This window comes from Cupressus sempervirens, chromosome 2 (assembly GCF_028749045.1).
Source record: "Cupressus sempervirens isolate cs-2001-9-10 chromosome 2, ASM2874904v1, whole genome shotgun sequence".
Taxonomy (NCBI): Eukaryota; Viridiplantae; Streptophyta; class Pinopsida; order Cupressales; family Cupressaceae; genus Cupressus; species Cupressus sempervirens.
In genome coordinates, this window is record NC_143119.1 from 460,152,142 (window position 1) to 460,168,361 (window position 16,220).

The following is a 16,220-nucleotide window of genomic DNA, read 5'->3' on the forward strand; positions in this document are numbered from 1 at the left end:
AGCTTGGGCAATGGAATCATGCTTCATCTTGTGACTCCTCACCATTCAGATGTAGGGACCTGTCAAATGTAATCTGCTGGCTTTCTACTTAGCAAGCAGCATTGCAAGTCTTGCATGTTGTACATGAATTTTTGGGGCTGCCAGAGATTGCCTAGCACCTGTCTCCCTTATCAAATGATCTCTTTTTGATTAATATCAACCTTAATTTTTTGAGGTCTAGACAATGTATGAATAATTATTAGGCATATCAACAATGCAATTAATGTCTTTGATGGCAGCTTCAGCTGCATTTCCCAATCTGAAAGTGCCTTAGATCTTGGCTGGAAGTCTACCTTAAGAATTCCTATGCTGACATTTGGGTTCTCTCCTCAAGTACGTACGATCCATGAAGCCTTGGGATTTATCCAAAACTGTAAGAAATACAATTATTAACACAATGCATCTCATATTGTCATTTATCTTCAAGTATACTAATCTTGTACTAGTCAATACTTGTTACTTGTTAGAACTCTGTTGTCGCCACTACAGATTAATACACTCAATAATAATAACACATTTATGCACATTCACATACTAGAGGTGCGAGAAATAGTAAATATGGGAATGCCTTTTTTGTTGAGTCTAACAGAGAACATCATGGAGCCTAACTTGGTTCAGGAATGAAGATGCCCTTGTCCCCTTACTGGCATATTACTATTTGGGCCACCACATTACTGTTCTACCACAAACCTTTGTAACCAATTTTCCTGACAACTTTATCATCTAGCAGCATCTGATATATTCCTTCGAGTTATGTTCATATCTCTCAACATGGCATATCCTATAACCTTCATATTTGTAAGCTCCAAAAATTACAGTACTGGACATGTGTTAAAAACTAAGAAAAATTTACTATCAACATATCGTATACAATATATGTGACAGTGCTTTGTGATTGCTGCTATGCTTCTTACTGATGGCACCACTTTGTTCTTAGGTTCGGAAGGTGGTGCTAATTATTTTCCCTGATCTGTTACTGGTGCTACATCTTTATTTATCCAAAACAACGAAGAAGTTAGCTGACAACTGTAGCATTTTGGAATAGTGGGTATTCAATTGCATATTGAAAAACAAATTCTAAATGAGAAAGGATAGCCAGGGACATTGAATTTGACTGCTCTTTGAGCTCATAAATATATCCCTGTTCAAAACTCAATGGTGATGGGATCAGGGACAATCTTACTATAATCAATAACACATTTGGCCATATTCTTTGTGGATAATACAATAATTAAGAGATAATCATCTCTCATTTGATGCCATAGATATTTATCCCTATATGATTATTTCTTAACTGCCATTCATAAATTCAAAATTGATGACCTCCAAATGATTAAAACTTGCCAAAGAAAGCTGTCTAACCTAAGGATTTTGATACTTGTTGATTGGTGAGGGGGTACCAACTCACACATTGCCAAACCAATCTATCTCTTGGTTTATCCACTTTCTAGCAGTGGCAAAAATATTATAGATTCTAACTTGGATTTAAGATCCTTTGTCTTCTCTTTGAGAGCAGAAAGTTTTCAATCAATACATGTATTTTTTCCGACTCAATCTATTAGAACCTTGAGCTACCTTCAACGGTATGTTCAAAATAGCCTCTCTCAGGGGCCACTTTAAAATTGTCTTGAGTGCTTTAACTTCTGCTTTATTATGTATGGTTGCATTGGAGTATAATGGGCACTAATACCATCTCTTGAGTTGGATCCCAAAGGATTTCCCAGAACTAGCCAGGCAGGGATTGCCTTTTGGCTATTGAAACCATTATTGCCAGAAGATCTCAGTATAGGTACATGGACCACATCCCCCATTCATGCTCACATCATTTGGTGGCTCTATTTATATATAACATAGGTGAACCTTATTCATCTGCTCCTATCCCCTGATATGAAAATATTTCCCGCCCCCCTGATTCTTATCTCAACATCAACAGGTAGCTATGTGGAAATCTTATCAAAATTTAAACTGACATGACTTTTGTGAGGATTTTTCTTCGTAGCTTTAGATCCAACTCTCTTTAACTAGCCCATAAGCAGGAAAGTTGACTGAGTTTTTCATTGCTCTCCTTCATGACCCTATTATAAAGTCTAACCTAATAACTTATTAACTTGTGATTTAAGTCTGAAAAAATTGTTTCTATTTAATGTTTGTTTGGCATTATTTCTTACTCTTTTTATTACTTATCCCCATCAGTGGTAAAGGTTGGCTTTCAGTGGGAAAAGTTTGATGACAGATCCCGTGATAAAATTTGAAGTTTCCAGCTCATTACTTGTTTGTGTTCTGTGTAAACCGTGTGTTTCAACTCAATAAAGTAAAAATGGTTGTGCAGTTGAAACTTCTAATTTACTATAACTAGTTCTGAGATCTCATCTATTTCTCAGTTGATTACTGCACAGGGCCTCCTTAAATTTAATCCTTGGATTGCTAGTCTTTTCTATAGTTCAAGGAGTGTGCCTTTGGTTTGCGACTTTTATGAAGTATATTGTAGATAGATTGTTCAGATTCCCGCAGCTAATATGATAGCTATTTTTGATATATATCATGTAATTCACAATCCCTATAAGCTTTTGATTTTCTTCCACACAGATTTTCTATGAGTTATGATATTGTGGGTCTGATGATATTGGGTTCTACAATGTAGCAGATTTTGCAATTCAGCCACAGTCACCACAAAAAGTGAGGAGGAGTACTTCAATTGCATCAGAAACTAGCAACGGAGGAAGCATTCCTCAAACTCCTAGGGGCGTAGAAGACCTGAGGCAGAATTCTGGTTCAAATGTACTTGTATTTACATACAATGAATTAAAGCTCTCTACAAAAAATTTTCGTTCCGACCATGTGCTTGGTCAGGGAGGATTTGGCATCGTCTACAAAGGGCACATAGATGAGAATGTCAGACCAGGTCTCAAAGCTCTATCTGTGGCAGTTAAGGTTCTCAATCAAGAGGGTCTCCAGGGGCATAGAGAATGGCTGGTAACTAATTAGTCCTTTTTCCATTGTCAATTCTTTTCAACTATACAATTTAAGGTTGTGGGTGGGAACATGAAATTCTACTAGAATAGTGGTTCAAGATGAGTTATTGATAGATTAAAATATATAAGATGATAAGATTCTGGAGTGTAGACGAGAATGATAATAACTGATACTCAATGAATAGAAACCAATTTCATCTGATGCTTATTTTTTGCATCTGTCAGGCAGAAGTCATCTTTCTGGGGCAGTTAAGCTACCCACACTTGGTTAAACTTATAGGCTACTGCTGCGAGGATGAACACAGGTGTCTGGTCTATGAGTATATGTCACGTGGCAGTCTGGAAAACCATCTATTCCGAAGTATTTCTTTGCTCTTCTATTTGAGATTTCTAGTATCTGTTTGAGCTAGCAGAATAACGGAATAATTAACGAGCATGGCTTTTTTGGGTCTTAACTTTGCAAGCTTTGAGAGCCATGTATCAAATAGTGTCTATAAAGACATTAATGGTAATATTTCACGTTGATTTGATTCTTACAGAAGTATGCATTGCGATACCTTGGTCAGTAAGAATGAAGATTGCACTTGGAGCTGCTAAAGGACTTGCTTTTCTTCATGGACTGGAAAGGCAAGTTATCTATCGCGACTTCAAGACTTCCAATATTTTATTGGACTCGGTTAGTGCCTTTATAAACCCAAAATTGAGCTATATTTTAAATTGGTTTTAGAAATGTCATTTTAACATGTGGGTTTAAATTCTTGGTAAAATATAATCTGAATGTTTGATGTTTGCTGATTTGGCTGACAAACTATTTTCTTATAAATCTTTTTGGAGCATATTGTGTGTGAAATTTGATCCTGCAAGCTGCAATCCAAAACACTCAATAGATCCTTGCATGCATCGTTAGGTTAATCAAATAATCAAATGAAACAGCATATGAAAACTACAAAAATAGATCTATTGCCTCCTATTGAACGTGAGTATGACGCTCTCAGATTTTTCAAGCCTTCAATGACTATAGACAACAATGATACAAGGGTTTTGAATGAAATGCATATTAATGTATTTTTTTTGGTATTTTGTGATGCAAATAAGAGATGAAACAATAAACAAAGTAAGCTAATCAATGCATGATATTGAAAATAAACATGATTCTAAGCTGTGATATGATATGCAATTCTAGGCTAAATTGATTGATTGATTGATGCACAATAGCTCAATAGTAGAAACATCATAACGATACTCTCTGATTGCACATAAGAAATGAGGAGGGGAGTCTTGATTTTATAGAAAACCCAAGTAGAATCAACAGTCAAGATCGATTGAGATGAATAGTCAAGATTAATTCAAAGCCAAGTTTAGAGCATTTATTTGTTGATGTGAGTTTTGTTCCACTACAACATGCAGAATCTAATACTTAATATTTCAAGGAGAAACACCAAACACTCAACCCTCTCTTGATATAAGATCACCTCTCATGCTAAGCTTGAAAACTAAGATCATGAAATGACTTCAAGGTTCCTGCTTAATCGTGGACTTCACTCGGTTTTATGATGTGATATGTTGGTTATCACAAAGGGACTTATGCTATTCATTCAATGGACATCAACTCTTTCACTTCTAAAGATTTGGCTCCAAAATGTGCAATGAAAATGTAGGTTGTAACTTTCCCATTCTCCACTTCAACTTAGACTTAAGCTTCTACTACTACTTTTACCTCTACTTCTTACTGTGAATGCAAGGTATCATGGATGACTTGGACTCTATTAGGTGTAATCTCGCTACTAACTCCACCCACCTAGTGCAAGCTTCTAAGGATATGCTCAAATGGTTTTCAAATCAATATCTACCCTCTTCAATCCCATTAATGGATGAAAACTATAGGTTGGATATCAATTGAAGTAAAGTGCATTCAAACATCGACTTACCACTCAAGGCACTCTTATCACCAACATGAGGCTAGTGGCTCGGATTTGTTCGAGTCAAACAAGTGAACATCCACAATGACTTCCATCCAACTAAACTACCTTTAAACAACTTGAAATGAAATCCTAAATTGAGTGAGCAAATATGGATTACCATACAATAATGCAAACTTAATCACAACAATTCACCATGCAAGGTACAACAATGAAAAGTAGAGCAAATTTGGCATCACAATAGCAATGATTCCTCAACAAGTCCCTCCCTTAGCTATCCTATTCTAATCTCCTAGCTCTTTACTACCTCCAATCTCTAAGCTAATCTAATCTCCTAGTCTCACCTAGTGAATTACAAATGAGAAGGCCTTGGCCTTTTATAGTAATTCAATTACAATGGAGGGCCAAGATCAATTCAAGATCAAGGGCTGAGATTTCTTCCCACAAACCCAAATTAAGGTTGCCAAACAATCAATTACGTGAAGGCACCAATTCATGGCCAATAAGAAAATTATAATGATTTTTCCAACCAATGAGAAAATAGAACACTTGGCATGTTGTGATTGACTGTGCTTGAAACTGAAAATTTCTAATTGGAGGAGACAAACAATTGCCATCTCATCATCCTTATCATGTGCTTGGAGTCTTGGCTTGTAGAAGGTGTTTATAAAAATTGAAAAATTTCTCAACATTTGAGATTTTCTCCATCCTTCGAAATTTCCTCATGGAGTAGACTTGAACCACTTGCATCTTCGTTAACCCGTGAACTTGATCTTTCTTGATTCTCCTTGAATACGTCCTCATGTAGTTGGATCCTTTGTGCTTTCCTGAATTTCCGCTTGATTGCAATATGAATTTGCGGGTTGATAGCTTGAGCATGAATCTTTCCTCTCACTGGAGTTCTTGGGCTTGAGCCATCTTCATGTAGTATCTACTTGAAGTTTTGAGGCCTTGATCATCACCTTGCCCTCTAGCTCTTCCTTTTGTTGATGTGACGATGGAGGGTATGTGCACCAACAATGTTACAATTTTCTAAGATGTTCCAAGAATGAATTTCAATTCATCCCTTCTTCTTGAATTCAACTTGCAAAACAAAGGAGAAGAGCATTAAGCGTCTGAAAATAAAAATCACATCAATAATAAACAAGTCTCATCCCAATTTAAAACCAACCAATCTGCAAAGTCCAGGCAAATTTTTATTTCATCTCAATCCAATAGCATTTATTATTTATTATTTCTAGTTTTCGTCACTTTCTCTCTCAATTTATTTTTTATTTTTTCTTTGAGAAGTAGGGTGGTTTTGACGATTATAAAGGATAAGAGTTGGCTGGTGGAAATCCTTAGCGCTAAGGATTTCCACCAAATACAATGTAGCCTTCCTTTGTCTTAAAACCTTCCAAACTTCATCATTGTTGCTCAATTTCATCCTAACCCAACATCCTCTACCTCTGACACCTGCTTAAAATGCATTTTGGTTTAAAAATGAAAGGGGAAAGAAATGGTGGAAATCCTTAGCGCTAAGGATTTCCCTCGGGGGAAATCCTTAGCGCTAAGGATTTCCATTGGGTATGGTTTTCTCAAAGTTTACCTTATTTTAACATTCCTTGGTGATTGCTTGTTCTAGTTTTGCTCATGATGTTGCCCTCAAGCCATGAATTAGATTTAAATACCTTAGAGGGTGGTGGAGGATTAATGTGGGGGAAACACTTAGCGCTAAGGATTTCCACCAAATTCCCTTTTGCCACTTAGACTCCCAAATCTTGACATTTCGCCCCTTATTCCAATTCTTCCACTAATTTTTTGATTTGTTAAGCCTTAGCATGACCCAGCATCTCTTTTGGGTTGACGAGGAGAAGGGGGAAACCCTTAGTGTTAAGGATTTCCACCAAGTATGGTGTCAAACATTATCCTTAAGAAAAAATACCATTTTCTTCTTCTCTTCATCATTTTACCATTACATTGATTAGTTTGCCATCGTAATAAAAATCTCTTGTCATGCTTGCACACCACCTTGCCCAAAGGGGAAATCTTGAGATTTTGGGGAGAAAAGATAGCCGGTGGGAATCCTTAACACTAAGGAATTCAACCATGGGAAATCCTTAGCGTTAAGGATTTCCACCAAATATGGTGTTTGCTCATGATCCTTTTCCCACTTCTCAAACATGTAAGCCTGTCACCCAGACCAAAACTCTATCCTCTCACAAGGACTTATGCTATGAAAACTCCTCAAAAGGACACGAAAACCCCAAACATACATCACTTCTCAATGAGCCCAAAATTGCCCAGACTCATCCTCAGAACTGGAGGCTTGAAAATGCTGCCAACTCAAGCCGCTTAAGACAACTCCTGCTAAAGCAAAAAGAGGGGGACTCCATTTGCAATGGGGTGATGGTGTGAAAACTACACAATAGTATGTTGAGTTGATCAATTGCTTTAAGAGGTGGAAACTGAGTTAATCCATGCTTTTTTTGAGTGATTTCAGGAGATAATAGAGATAAACCAGATTGATTTAATCTGCATGCTCAAGTTAGCAAGTTTATCTCTTTCTGATTTATGCATGTTTCAGTTAACTGATTTTCTCATTTTCCTGATCTATTAAATTATAAAACTCAACATTTTAATTCAAGTTTTGATTTATTCCTTGTTTTTATCAATAGGATAATTTATTGCTTTTGTCAAATTCATTTTTCTCAATTTTGGATTTTTAAATAGAAATTAATTCCTTTTTATGTGTAAATGGCACATGTGTTCAATTTAATTAATGTGCTAGAACATATAAATAAATTAATTGATTTAGATTGATTTAATTGCCAATTTGATGTTAATATTTAGGAATTAATCGATTTTGATGATTATACAGAATGATGAATTATGCAATTTTGATGATCAGATCAGATTAATAATAGAATAGGATTGCCTTTTGGTTGTGACTTTTGCGATTATGATAAATAATTGAAATTCAGATAAGGGGTTCATGGTTTATGAGACCAATTTTAGGTGATTGCACATACTAGTTAAGTTCCTTCCTCATTCACTTTGTTTTTGTGTAGGATTATACAGCCAAGCTTTCTGATTTTGGACTTGCAAAAGATGGTCCCGAGGGAGACCAAACTCATGTTTCCACTCGTGTGATGGGTACATATGGTTATGCAGCTCCTGAGTATGTAATGACTGGTAAGCTTAGTGTTCTTATATTTAAACTTTTATGTTCAAAATTTGCTTATAAAATTAATTATTTTACGAATATGATTCTTTTCTCATCTAAAAATTTGATTGTTGAAAAATCCCTAGTTACATCACTAATAGAGCTTTTCAAAGCTGTTGGAGCTAACTTTTCTCTGTCCTCTCATGATAAAGATTTCAAGATTCCTAATTCTTTTTTGCTGGTTTCACTTATTAACAACTTATAACAGTTGGTTTTTTGGTTTTAAAGGTCACCTAACAGCTAGAAGCGATGTCTATGGCTTTGGTGTTGTATTACTGGAGTTGCTTCTTGGTAGGCCATCCATGGATAAGACGAGACCAAGCAGAGAGTATAACCTGGTAGAGTGGGCTCGACCACTTCTGAACAATAACAAGAAACTGCTTAGAATTATAGATCCAAGATTGGAAGGACAGTATTCTGTGAAGGGTGCACAGAAGGCTGCCACCTTGGCCTATCAATGCCTTAGTCAAAATCCTAAAGGTAGGCCTGCAATGAGTTTTGTTGTTGAGCAATTAGAATCGTTGCAAAACACAATGGGCTTGGCAGATGCATCTTTCACTTATACCGTAAGCAGTGGGGTGACTATTTATGAAGTTCACAATCAACCAGCAATAAATGGTGGCAAACCCAATGATTCTGTGTGTGAAAATAAATTATCCTGTCAGTCTCAGAAAGCAACAACCAAAAGATTATTCAACAATGAATCTGATTTGTATAGTCAGTCTCCCTAGTGTCATGGTAGAGGTGTGTAAAATTTTGGAGTTGGAGATTGGAACATTTTTGCTACTACGTAGTTTTGTGTCTGCATCTTCACTAACTATTGAAGATGCCCTCCATTTTGGAAGTATAACAGCATGGGACCAGACCTAGCTTCTGTTTTTTGTCACTCCTGCTGGATGTATTTCAGAAAGCCATGTCTCTAGATTAGATTATTGGGTCAATTCTCATGCTTGTTCGCTAGAAATTTTGGGTGGCATTTCATGTTGTGCTTGATAGAAAAAATGTAATTTTTTATTGGAAAATGTACTCTAGATTATTTGGCCATCTTACTTTCCTTGAAATGCTATGCATTCTGATTCTGTAAATCAGCTTTTAAGTTTCTGTAGAATCTTGAACTATTTACAAAAATGTTGAGCAACCTATCAATTGCCGAGAAAAAGGTTTGTCTTTTTTGTAGATTTTTTTAGAACTTACTAGTGGAATGCATACTTCACTACGTGCTGTATTTTATTTTAATGAGCCACATAAATTCAGTCAAAGCACGTGGTGCCTATCTCAATCAACTTCAGATACAGCATTTCTTTCAGACAGGAAATTAGGGGACTGTGTTAAGTAAATTTAGCACTTCTACAATCTTCTAGCTCTTGTATCTCTTATATGGCACCATATTATTGGAGAGCATTTGTATTCAATACTTCGTTGGACTTATCATATGAATATGGTTTAATAAACGGATACAAAAGCCTTGCTTGGCAGTAATGATAAAGGAAACAAAATGGATTTAAATTCTGGCTCTAGGGAATTTTCTTTCGTTTGCTTTGCTTGTCATTTTTGATGAATTATGAAGGTTCTGTTTGTGTATTATGTTGCTTGCAACGTGGTGCTTTAATTAACATGTTTCAATATAATTGTGCAAGAAAGCATAGAGTGAGATTCCATGGAAGGGACTGCTGCTCTTATTTTTATTGAGCCGGTGATATTAAAAAGCTGTACGTGAAAACAGAATCTCACCCAAAAATTCAGAGTGGCCATGATTTTAGGAGAGCTCTAGTGGGCACAAGAGGTGAGGTGCCAGGTAGTTTGTAGGATAATGCTTGGAAGACATTTGGAGGTTTTATTAGCGAATGCAAAATGTACATGCTTCAAGCATTTTTTCCAGTCATCTTTCAAGATATTCGGCGGAAGTTCTTGTTTAGATTCTCAAGTTTTATTAGCACAGCAGCAAATTGAAACTAAGATGGGGCCAGTTTTCTTGTAATATTTTCTGAATTTCTTTTATCGGCACCTGCTAAGTAGAAATGGGTTACCCCAGTCCTTAGGATTGCTAAGTAAGGCCACAGGCCAATCATGTTTTATGGAAGGTTAAAAATATGAATCTCTTCAAATCAGCGAATTCATTCCAACGCGAAAGTTTGAGAACTCCATTTAATGTTTCAAATGCTTTTCTTCTATGACAATGACCAGGAGAATATTGAAGTACAAGGGTTTTACTTTTGCATCTAGGTACGCAAAATTTAAGAACAAGAATTAACTTATTTATTTCTATTTCTTTATCATGGCAGATCTGGATTATTAAGAATTTAGGGTAATGAATCTGTCGTGATAATAAGGCTTCTATTATGCAACAACTTAAACCATATCTTCTAGTGTGCAGGGTATAAAGAGCGAAATGACACGGTACAAGAAAATAATCAGAGAAAATCAATTTGAATATGAAGACTTCATAGCATGATTAATTTCGGCTCGATGACAATTTAAGTCTGGCATAATGAAAAAAGTTACCTTATGTTGTATTTTGAACAGTTTACAATTTTGAAATAGGCAACTGATATATACACTGTGTACACGTTTTTTGTGAAGGTTTTTGTGTTTTGAAATGTTATAGGTGCAAACAGTGCAATTTTCACAAAGAGGAGTATTTGCTTTAGAGTGACGCAACTGATTTTCTAGGGCCGGCTTTCTTAGTTTACATATTTTCACAATTGATTTGCAGATTGTCACAAATGATTTACAAATATTTCCGCAATTGGTTTGTAGATTTTATTTTGCAATTGATTCTTAGATTGGTGTGATTGATCCTTCGACTGCAAGTGGTGCAAATGATTGGTAGAATGACACAAGATGAAATTAAAAATACCCGTTTACAAAGCTACCATAATTTTTGCATAACAAATTTGATTTTTGAGATTAAAAAAGTGTTGGAAAAGATGATTCGGTGATCTACGATATGGTGAAATTAATATTTCTACATATTCTTAAGAAATTGGTAAATACACTCAAAGTTAACTCTTATTTTGAAACTTTAGCTGTCTTAATTTTTTCATATGGAATTGGTCAATACACTCAAAGTTAACTCTTATTTTGAAACTTTAGCTGTCTTAATTTTTTCATACGAATTTTTTTATCGAGTTTTTCTCTTCATATCTATCAAAAAGTATAAGAAATCCACTTTCTTGCATATTCTCTCTTTCTTTGATGATCTTGATACGCTTTTGGCTCTTGATTTGATTTGTGCAACATATCTATTTCAAGGTTACTTTTTCTTTAATTTTTGTATTAGCCCACTTAAATTTCATAAGGGTAAAAAAAATTCCTATCATGTTTGATGGACCCATTGGCATATTTATTCCCCCCTTACTTCTTGAGCAAGCTTGGAGATCAAAATGATTCTTGAGTAGACATTTTTCACCCAAAGAGAGTGCTGAGGTGCATTTTATGACCGACCACAGAATAAAATATTGAGATATCTTATCCTCTCTTGATCAAAATTGTGTGTATGCTAAGATTGTACAAGATAGTACAGTTGATTCCAAGGTTCTTTTTATTTCAGTTTTTTAATTATGGATAAGTTCAATAGTTGATGTGATATGTTGTTTATCATGAGAGACCTTACATTACTCAAGTTGCCTTCAAATGATATTGGCTATAGGAGTTGTCAGATGATATAGATATGGAGTAGATTTTTTTGTAAGGTTTTAAATATGCAAAAAGTAAAGTAGGGTTTATGAGTTCTATTCCACTCGTAAGGTCAATTAATATTATTAGAAATTTCTTTGATGAACACATTCCAAAATAACCAAGTTTTTCAGTTCCAGGGTCAACTACAACATCCAAGAGCTGGTGCAATCTTTTATGGGTTATACAAAAAGATTTTCATACCACAATGAACACTATCAAAATGAACAATGCATATTTTAATGTATGATCGAATTCATCGGACATCATTACATTCTCCATTAAAATTAGGACACTCTATCTAACAAATCAAATATAATTGAAGGAACAAACAGAACATGTCAAGAAATCCCCAAACTTCAATAATAACTTTATTACCCCAGTAGCTCATAACAACCACCTCGAAATTTTCCCCTCTACAAATGAGAAATGAGGCCTTTATAGGTCCCTTATTATAATAAGTGGCTGAGATTGAATAAAAACCTATGACTTAGATTGTTCCATCTCAGCCCTAATTAGGGTTAAAGGAAAGAAAGAGAATCTTCAGTTGTATAGGTCCACATGCCAATCAAAATAAAACCAGTTTTTTAGTGGGGTAATAAATGTCCACTATGCTAGCCCATTCAATTGGAGAGGGGCAATATCAATGCCCACTGTGTTAAATGCTCATTTTCCAAGAATGGCCAACGTTTGACTTTTTCCCCGAATGCTTGGAATATGGTCAACACAGTCTCCAACTCATCTACGTTGACTCCCGCTTGAAATTCAGAACTATCATTTCTCGCTCTTATATTGTTCTGCCACTTTGGAAATGAGTACGACATTTAAGAAAATAAAAATGTTTTCAAAGTCCTCCTTTGTGAGCAGTTCAACCAAAACGAATCTCCCAGTCCCGGTTTACTTCTTAGGTTATCCAAAGTTATATCATTCTCGACCAATCGTAGTTATAATAAGGTTACAACTGTGTAGGAGATTCCTTGCTGGAAATTATTGATAACCTTACTCATTGAAATGTTCAGTCATCTCATATCTCATGATTATTGTGTTGTACCGCTAGGAAAAGTCATACACTTCTTCTCTGACTACTTTTTTGTTAGCCAACAGTCTCCTAGAGAGGATGGAGGATGCTCAATGCCCTTTGCACACACTCTTCAACAAACTTCTTCTATCCACGTTTTCACATTTTCAGAAATCTGACCGATTCTCTCATATTACCTTACATCGGCTTAGCTGAACAAGTGCAGGAGGAACAATGGTTTGAATTTCTTCCCTTACTGGATGGGATAAGTTGTTCACATCGACCCTTGCTCTCGCTTTTTAATTTCTACTGTTTGTGTTCGAATATAGTCATCTTTCCTTTCATTAATGCCTACGCAGAATCCTCAAATTCTTCATACGCGTTTTGTCAACTGCAGGTATTGCAAACTATAAAATCTTGGATCTGGATGAACTTTGCAAACCTTTTGGCCCTGCCTTTCTCTTCTATTATGTTCACTTGGTTCAAAATCTGGCAACTCGAATGTCGGGTCAATTTCTCTCTCTTGACTTTTATGCAGTCTTTGCCTTAACCTATCTGAAACAACAACATAATGATCATGGACTGATAATTGATCTCATTGTGTACCTCTCTTTCTTAATCTCTTTTAGGTGATAAAACTTTATGTCATTGCCTTAGGAGCCTCTACTCCTATAGTGGAAACTTTTGTCTACTTCTATCTACATCATTTCTTCTTCCAAAATGGTGCCAAGATTCTCCTCAACAAAACTTCTTCTCTATCTCTTCCTTAGGTAGATACCTGGTAAGTATTGATGCTCTCTCTATCCCATACTGACCTAGTCATTTGATCTTCTTGTTATATCCTCTTGCCGCTGACTTTGACAAAAACTTTCAATGGCATATGAGTTTTTTGTTTTGTTTTATCAGATCTTATGAGGTCAAATGTGTCAAATTGTTATTTTATTAGAAAATGCTCGATGTTTGTCAAAATTCTGACGATGTTTCATTGCATTGAAAGTTTGATGAACATTTCATCAAAATTTTGATAAAGCTTGGATCGTGCCCTAGGTGATTTTGACAGTGTTGATGCCTCTTAGTCCTTGGCTCTAAGCCAAAGAGGTTTCAAGCACGAGTGGGCCCGTATCGGTTCTCTAAAAAGTCTATGTGGTGGCCTTCAATTGTTGGTAGCTCGCAGGCTTTGTGCCTCATTGAGTTACCTCGCAGATCTGAACCCTCCATCAATTTTCTTTTTGATGAAGCAAGAAATTAAAAAATAAAAAAAATCCTTAGGGTTAGCCTTGTAAAACATATATACACTTGTGTAAATAGTGTTTTTTTTGTACTTGCGACAATAGTCTGCCAGGTTTTTGAAGGTTATAGACATAATTTGTTGCATGTGAAGAAAAATCATGTTAGATAATATTAGTCAAGAACATAACAAAGAGAAAATTACTAAATTGTGGTCTATAGTGAAAAGAAAAGGTGATGAAAAATGTTGTAGTCCCTGCAATAATTGCAAGGGCTTAAAGACAAGGAGACTTTTAATCACAACAATTGAGAAATATTGTAGGCAACATGGTCACATTGAAGTGGGGCATGATTGTCATCCATTGATACATTATTTATTTTGTGTTTATATTGACTGTATTTGTAAATGTTTATATCATTTTAACATTTTATATTATTTCATTTGATCATGATCATGGTTTATTCGTGTTGACCATTATTATATAGGTGGGGCATCCTCAAGCACATGATATTATTGACAATTTGGCTAAGGTAAGTTGATAGGAGTTATCACTAATGGAAACATTATGATGTATTGAGGCCGTTGATTGTTAAGTTTAGTACTAAGTAACCTAGAAAATTATCTAAGTATGAAGAAAAGATGTAGTGCACAGTTCTATTTAGTTTGGTGAGCATCATAGGGAGAAGATATAAGTCAACAAGCTTTAGGGAAGTTAGTTTGGATACCATAGAAGACATGTTTAAGGATGCTAAACATTATGATGTAATTTTCCTATGTTTTCGATAGATTTTCTCGAGATAGGTTTGACATCAAAGGAACATAGCTGTTGACAAGTATTGACAATTTGGTCAAGAAATTGATTTAACTTGTCAAATCAAGAACTTGACAAGGTAGAGATGACATCCTAGATGTTAAACCTCACACAAAAGATTATAATTTTGAGCTTTGGTAACATGTGAAGAAGATCAAGGTCGACAGTTTAAAGATTTTGGTATAAAGAGAAACTTTTATTTAGTGAAGTGGCGAATTGTATTGTAATGATATGATTGACATATGAACACTTTGTTGGTATTGTATAGATGCAATTTTGATGGTTATATTTGAGCATGACAATGCTATGCATGTTTTGATGCAAGGAATTACAAGGGATTGATCATATAATGAAGATATCATCACAGTCAAGGTTTTGGTAATCATCTATACTAAATGTAAATTTGTGTAAGTTTTGTATGAGAAGCGAGCTCACCTATCTATTGCACTCATAATTCCTAATAGGATTAAGGATTTTAACAAGGCCTGATTCTCTAACAAGGAAAGATACACTATATGTATGTAATAGACTCCTAACAAAGTCAATATCTTTTACAAGATATTTTTGATTAATGGATCATCTTATGGTTACCATTGCCACTGTGGTTTTCCCTTGGCCAAGGTTTCCCTAGTTAACAAAATATAACTTGTTATGAGTTTCCTTATGTTTATATGATTGTTATTGCTTTTACATTATGCTCATTTATGCACGTTTAAAGTTTGCAGTTGATATCCACAGTTAAGCAAAAAATTGTTTGTGGAGTAATAATTCTGTTGGCAATTTGGCTATGGATAGTTTTTAGGGTTGTCATTAATGGAAACATAACACATTTGTTTAGGTAGCTAAGTCAAAAGACAAGTTTAGTTGAAAGGTACTTACAAAATTGTTGACGTATAAAACTAGTAAACAACAAATTGTTATACTATCATGTTCAGTGAGCTTCATAGAAGGTCTATAAAGTTATGCAGGCTTAGATACAGCTATATTGGACATTATAGATGATGTGTGCAAGGCCGCTAAAGTTTTGGATAAGTTTTGCACGAGTTTTAAATTTTTTTCCAATAACATTTATAACACCGCAAAATAGGGTAACTTGCAAAATACTATTTTGTTTGTTTAAGGAATTATTTTGACTTGACAAAATAATTGCTTGACAAGCTTGAGCTGACATAATAGAACTTAACTCTCACATCATAGACCTTAATTTGATGATTTGGTAATGTGCAAAGAAGACCAAGACTAATATATTAATGTATTTGGTGTAAAAGGAAGATCTTTTGGTTTACCAAAGTATCCAATTGTATTGTAAAGATATGATTGCTATATGCACACTTGATGGTTTTAGTAGAGTAG

The 16,220-nt window shown here is 35.1% G+C and overlaps 1 protein-coding gene across 2 annotated transcripts in view; it reads left to right on the plus strand.

Moving 5' to 3' along the window:
- LOC149573038 (putative serine/threonine-protein kinase PBL8) overlaps positions 1 to 9,179 on the plus strand; it is a 46,604-nt gene extending 37,425 nt beyond the window's left edge. For both annotated transcript variants that reach the window (XM_089814207.1, XM_089814208.1), the window contains exons 2-6: positions 2,684 to 3,012; positions 3,237 to 3,372; positions 3,551 to 3,687; positions 7,981 to 8,104; positions 8,364 to 9,179. In XM_089814207.1, the coding sequence (XP_089670333.1) occupies positions 2,684 to 3,012; positions 3,237 to 3,372; positions 3,551 to 3,687; positions 7,981 to 8,104; positions 8,364 to 8,866 (1,229 nt within the window). In that variant the 3' untranslated portion in view covers positions 8,867 to 9,179. The remainder of the gene's footprint in view (positions 1 to 2,683; positions 3,013 to 3,236; positions 3,373 to 3,550; positions 3,688 to 7,980; positions 8,105 to 8,363) is intronic.
- Positions 9,180 to 16,220: the final 7,041 nt, after the last annotated feature.